General features: G+C 38.5%; 1 protein-coding gene across 1 annotated transcript; it reads left to right on the forward strand.

The window, feature by feature from the left end:
• The first annotated feature begins 579 nt into the window (after positions 1–579).
• LOC129089763 (tumor necrosis factor receptor superfamily member EDAR-like) lies at positions 580–4,485 on the forward strand. The gene is made up of 10 exons (XM_054597126.1): positions 580–697; positions 1,831–1,847; positions 1,955–2,133; positions 2,224–2,339; positions 2,460–2,510; positions 2,592–2,702; positions 2,797–2,944; positions 3,031–3,175; positions 4,066–4,105; positions 4,217–4,485. The coding sequence occupies exons 1-10, from the start codon at positions 580–582 to the stop codon at positions 4,483–4,485; spliced, it is 1,194 nt and encodes a 397-aa protein (XP_054453101.1).
• Positions 4,486–6,404: the final 1,919 nt, after the last annotated feature.

Here is a 6,404-nt window from a genome sequence, read left to right on the forward strand (position 1 = left end):
TGTGTGTGTGTGTGTGTGTGTGTGTGTGTGTGTGTGTGTGTGTGTGTGTGTGTGTGTGTGTGTGTGTTTTGTTTGTTTTCTATATGTCAGGTCAGCAAACAGTCAAAGTAATCATCTTCCTCTAATCTTGTGCTTTACAATTACCTTCAATTGATAACTGCTCAAACAAACCTAATTGGCTTTTGTGTGTGACATATGATGGCCATCATGACTGCCTTGTTCTCAGCTGTACAGACCTGAAGGTAAAGAAAGTCCATAAGTCGGCTTTCCTTTGAGTCTCAACAATTCAAACAAGCGATGTATGTCAACATCTCCTCTTTTTGACACCCATAATATCCTGTCAGCAGGGTGAAAGGTAGGGATGTCTGTTTTATGGCTCCATGCTACCTCAATGTGGTCAAACAGTATATTGCAACTGACTGATTTTGGCTGTTTGGGAACTCTTTTATGATTCTTTGGTCTCACCTTCACCATGCTCCTCTTCAGTGAAGTTTAAGAGAACAAAACAATATTTGTTTCCAAATTAAGAGACACAAAGTCTCTTAATTGGAAACAAATTTGATGACAAAGGTCTCATTCATGCATTCTAGTTCCCTTTCCTCCTCCTCCTCTGCTCTCTGTCTGAGAGGCCCGAGCCAAAACAAGCGGGCTCCCCAGAGGAAATACGAGAAGACCAGGTGTGACGTGAGGGGCCCAGGTGGGGGACCTGAAAGTCTCCTATTCATTGGTTGATAGTCCGGTAGGGAACCTCTCCTGCGTCATTAGTGATGTAGAATGAGGGGCATTCCCAAAAAGTTTTCCCACCACTCTCTGAATGTGGAGCAGCTGCCACTGATAGAAGCTGCAAATAAGGGAACAGTTTATTATAGATGAACTGCTTATTGAACTATATGGAGCAGTACGTTTTAGCTTCAGAGCATGTTTAGTTTTTTTGGTATCAGCTAGTTTTGTGCAATATTACATCCTTTTGTTGGGTCACAGTGTCAGTGTAAGAAGGCAGGTAACATCCTCCTCAGAGAAGGACCATGAACAGTTTTCCAACGGAGGCTTGTTTCTATGCTGCTCTGCTCATGGTAGGTCTGACCTTAAAGCAATTTCTTTATACAGATTTGTCAAACTTCGACTCTGTAGTCCTGTATCATTCCCAGATAGTATCATTATATTCGGTGGTGGAAAGTAACTAAGAACATTTTCTCATGCATACTGTACTTGAGCACAATATTGTGATACCTGTTCTTTACTTGCATTTTCAGTTCATACATGATATGATGCATTGGTCAGAGCAAAAAAGTTTATTATTGAGTCATTTCCTTGAAGATCTTGAAGTCTTATTTTCTTAAAAAAAGAAAATTGAACCTGCCAGTGCTGGAAGATTTGTTTTCAACTCATATGAACTCATTTCAAGTATAATTCTAGTTTAGCAACCTGCCTTATTCTTTCTTCTTTTAAGGTACAGGCACCGTTTTCAAACTGCAATGACAACGAGGTTCATATATATATATATATATGGTTTCTGATGATATATATACATATAAATCTATATATATATATATATATATATATATATAAATATATATGAAAGATATAGTCATATATAAAAACACCACCAACGAAGCTAGTTTTCATCAAAACAAGTACTATTAAATTGATATTTTGCTGGTAATGTTTCTCTTTTTTTTACTTAAGTCAATTTACTTTGTATGAAGTTTATTTTATTTATTCTGTTTCCTCAGGTTTGGTGCATACTAGTGCAGTCCGAGCCCAGCTGTGATCAGACAGAGTTCTTACACACTAATGACACTTGTGTTTCATGTCCTGTATGTGGACCAGGAGAGCAGCTCTCAGAGGTAACACACATAACAATGGCAGCAGCATTGTATCCCCTTTCACTTCTCTTTTTTTTTTACCAGTCATGCTACTTATCCTTTAAGTCTATGCTGTATATCTTTATCAGGACTGTGGTTTTGGAGATGGTGGTGAAGGTGTCTGCATTCTCTGTGGAGAGGGGAAGTTCAGTGCAGATACAGGGGTTGCTCCCTGCATGCGATGCGTCCAGTGCAATCTGCTGAACCGCCTGAAGGAGACTCCATGCTCACCCACCAGAGACGCCCTGTGTGGTCAATGCCTCCCAGGGTGAGTTACACCTACAGTACTAGCCTAAACACAAGTCACCTGATAAGTGCTAGCATTTGTTTTTGTGTATGAACGTGGTTGTTTTTGCAGGTATTATGAACTCAGGAGCATGACGGGGGAAGTGGAGCTGCCCTGTGTGCCTTGTTACAATCGTGACAAAGTCCATAAAGAGTGTTTGCTTTTGACAGCTCACGGCTCTCAAGGAGGTGAAAAACAGAGATTACAGAATGAGTGATAATGTTAATAAGCTTGTATAAATAGTTTATTGACTGCTGATATTTCAGAGATGTTGTCAAGGTAAAGTTCTAACTGTTGCTCTCTGACAGACAGCGGGATCACCAGACCCAGGGAAAATTTCAAAGAACCTAAAGAGAAGAGTGAGTAACCCTTGGGATTTTCACAAACAACTTTTTCTTTTGGAATCTTTTTAATTTGTGTGATTTTTCTTTTTAATCTAGGAGTAAAAGAAGAAACGTTTTCAATGGTCCTGATTGGTTCAGCAGCAGCTTCGTCGATTTTCCTCATTGCCCTGCTGCTATGGGTCGTCCTTCTGACTGCTGAGAAATTCAGTGAGCACCTGATGTTTGACAGCTCTGATATTTCCCCCTCCTCCTTTGTTTGCTTGACTAAATTTTGATCTTACACACTTGTTGCAATAATCAGAGCAGGTTCCTGAGAACTGTCCTGGGCCTGAAGGACTACTGTCTGTAGATGAGCTTCAGTACTCACCTTTGTCCGGCCCCACAGAGAGAGCAGCCGAACAATCAGAGGCCCCTTTACTGACACTTACTCCACCTCAAGATCCGCTAAGGTGCTTATGCAAATACGTACTGTTGATCATTCAATTGACATATTTCAGTCTCTATGTGATTATTTATATTAATTTAATCCCTGCAGAGGCCTGAACTCACTGAGCCATGACAATGAGGTGCATCCTACTTCTATTGTGATTAATGTCACCACCAACATTAAGCCCTCCACTCAGAAAGAGGAGAACATCACATGGGAGGAGAAGCAAAGACGCTGCTCTTCCATGGAGGAGGTAAAGGGGTTTAACTTATTAAGAGTCATGGTCAGCAAGAGATACTGTAAGTGTACTGCTTTAAAATTAAAATGTACTCTAATTAAAATGTGCCATTGTTGATAAAAACTCACCTCAGGAGAATTTTACTTTATTGGTTTTATTGGTTTAAGTCTACCGAGCAAATCACAAAACAATGAATAAATTACCCATTGTGGTATCTAACCATGGAGACAGTTTTGGTTATATTTATTGGGGTTTTCATGTTTTCATCAGTTAGATATGTGCTATCACCCCACAAGTGAAATGAATGTATTTTCATTTGTGCTGAACAAAGCATGGGAAAAACAACTCAAAAGCAACATGTTCCTTTCAAGAAATGATGTGTCATATAATCCACAGACATCTCTGTCAATCGGTTTCATGAAGGATATTGCCTGTTTGTTCAGTATTACGATATGTAAGCAGACCAGAAACTCTGAATATCTAAGCCACAATTATGCGAGAGGGTTGTTATGATGTACTCAAGAGTAAGATATGTAAATCAAACACAATATAATGACAAGCTGACTGCTGACTGAATATTGAGCTAAACACTGCATTTAGTAATCATGGCCGAGTTGCATATTTTGAGATTCAATGATATCTCTCTGAATCAAAAAAAAATCGATAAATAATAACAAATGCCCCACATATAATTAAGAATTGTATTAAAGAAAAAACAAGCAAAGAGTATCTTCACATTTCAGAAGCTTTAACTAGAAAATATTTTGCATTTTACTTTGTTAATTATTTAATGTATTGTCATCGTTACATTTTTCTTTTAATTCGAACAGTTTCCGTACTAATACACATTATGTTGAATGTATTTTGCTTCTATAAAAATGGCAATGTCCTCTTTTCAATATCAGATGGAGCAAAAACTTCAGACAATATGGGAAGTAGCTCAAGGTATGCTTGTTTTTCTTTAGTCAAAGTAGTCATAAATAATAATAATATTAATATACGTTTTGTCCGGTGGCCTGAAGTCCATGTTGGTGATTCTGTCCTTACTCTGTCCAGGTCAGAGTATTGAGATGCTCGACTACGACTCAGTCCAGGACTTGTCCCTGCTGCTTGACTCTGCTGACAACAGGAACGTGTTGAGGAGACTGGGACGGTCTTTGGGTGTCCCACCTCAGGTCAACGCTCATCTCCAAGGCTTCCAGGACCTCTTTCAGTACCTGCGCACCTCCACCTACACACTGCTGCCCCAACTGGCTCAGGCTGCTGCACTCCTGCCTAATCCTCAAGTTGTTGCTAGGGTACACAGAGCTGTGATGAATAAGTGACCACTTAGACCCCAAGGATCTGCTGTTGCTATGACTTCAGCTGTTTGCAGCATTTCTTAATTAATTTTGAGTGGAAATACTGCCAAAGAAAGGAATACCTAAAGAACTGACATTTTCTTCACACAATATTATTTTGTTGTACTTAATTTACATAGATAACTACTTCCATCTGAATAAAACCCTTATTTCTAATATATGTAACATGAGTAATGAAGTTGAATGGGAAGAAGAGGCCTGCAGAGTTAGGCTACATAACACAATATCTAGGCCATTGCAACTGAACCCTACACACGGTGTTACTTCCTGTTTACCATGTAAAATAGATGAGAGGCCCTCTGGCTAAAGCATGTGAGACAGACCAGGACAGAGGATACAGTGTTCATGGCAAGAGAAAGAACATAGAGCCCTGAGAAAATATGTTATTCTCTCATTGGGAGGATCATTTGCCAACTGCATTTTACCTTTGTCTCTAACTCTGCAGATTCTTCGACACACTCAATCTGGTAAGGTTTACATTTCTTGCCCATCACGATTGTCTTTTTAAAGCAAATGAGTCAGTAAAGTTTCTCTCTTGTCTGAGACCTATTTACTTCTACTCTAAAAACTCTCTGAAGCTCAAAAGCTGAATGAAAAAAATATTTCATATCATGAAAGTACTTCATTTTTTCGACAAAAACCATTTTGCAATCATGCCTGTTTAATGAATTGGGTCCGAAACTTAATTGCTGGTGTGGTCATTATCTCTGTGGATTGATGTTCAATTAATTAGTATGCAACAAAAACGCTAGAGGCCGCTATATGGCAAATGTAGAAGCGCGATCCTTTAGATCGTCTATTAGAAAGATAATGCACTACAAGTCACAAATAATGGTAAACCGTGCTGTTTGCAAGACGTTTAGTTTATGTTCGGGATCTTTAAAGCTTTATTGGCTAAGTGTGTGTAGCGAATCTGACACACGGTCAAAAAAAAGTACAACCAAACTGAACCAAAATAGTTAAAAAATACAAATAGAACTAGTATGTACATATGAGTATGTGAATAAAAGAAGCAAATATTAATACAAAAAATATGCATGTCTACACAATATACAAAATGCTAGATTTATATTTGAAAGTGTTGATGCATAAATGTTAAATCACAGAGTGTATTTTAAACTGTGAATATTTCATTTGTAATCTGTAGGCACATTCGATGTATTAGTTTTACAGGGTTATTGACACTGTACTATATCACTGGTGTCAACTGTTAACCAGAGTGATGGCCTGTGGAAAGAAAATGTTCTTGTGTGATAAAAAGCAAACAGGAATCATCTGCAAAACGCTGCATCCTCTCATGTGAAACGTCATTCTCTTGCAACTGGACGCGTAAGAGCTCACATGTTTCAACACCATGGTTGACGCGTTTTAATGCAACCACTTGAGCTCATGAACATTTATTTTATTTTATTTGCAGTGTTACATATGTTCTCCACAAACAAACAAAAAAATATTTAAAAGTATTAAGTTCAAATTGTTTCTTGACAAACTGATTTAGCATTTAAACACTGTTTATTCTGTATACAAATAATAGGGAACTGCTTTCGATAACAAATGTTAAAAGTTTTTTAGTATAAGATATCTGCAGCTGAAGATGATCTGAAAATGTTCCACTCACACAGCCTTGTGAAGACTATGTTGGTTCTATTCGCGTTTTGTTGGTTTCCGGAAAAGGGTCAGAGTGAGACCTCTTTGCCTCTCACCCTATCTGTGAAGACTATGTTGGTTCTATTCACTTTCTGTTGGTTTCCAGGAAAAGGGTCAGAGTGAGACCTCTTTGCCTCTCACCCTATCTGTGAAGACTATGTTGGTTCTATTCACTTTCTGTTGGTTTCCGGAAAAGGGTCAGAGTGATACCTCTTTGCATCTCACCCTATCTGTGA

Source organism: Anoplopoma fimbria, chromosome 4 (genome assembly GCF_027596085.1).
Source record: "Anoplopoma fimbria isolate UVic2021 breed Golden Eagle Sablefish chromosome 4, Afim_UVic_2022, whole genome shotgun sequence".
In the NCBI taxonomy this organism is placed as follows: domain Eukaryota; kingdom Metazoa; phylum Chordata; class Actinopteri; order Perciformes; family Anoplopomatidae; genus Anoplopoma; species Anoplopoma fimbria.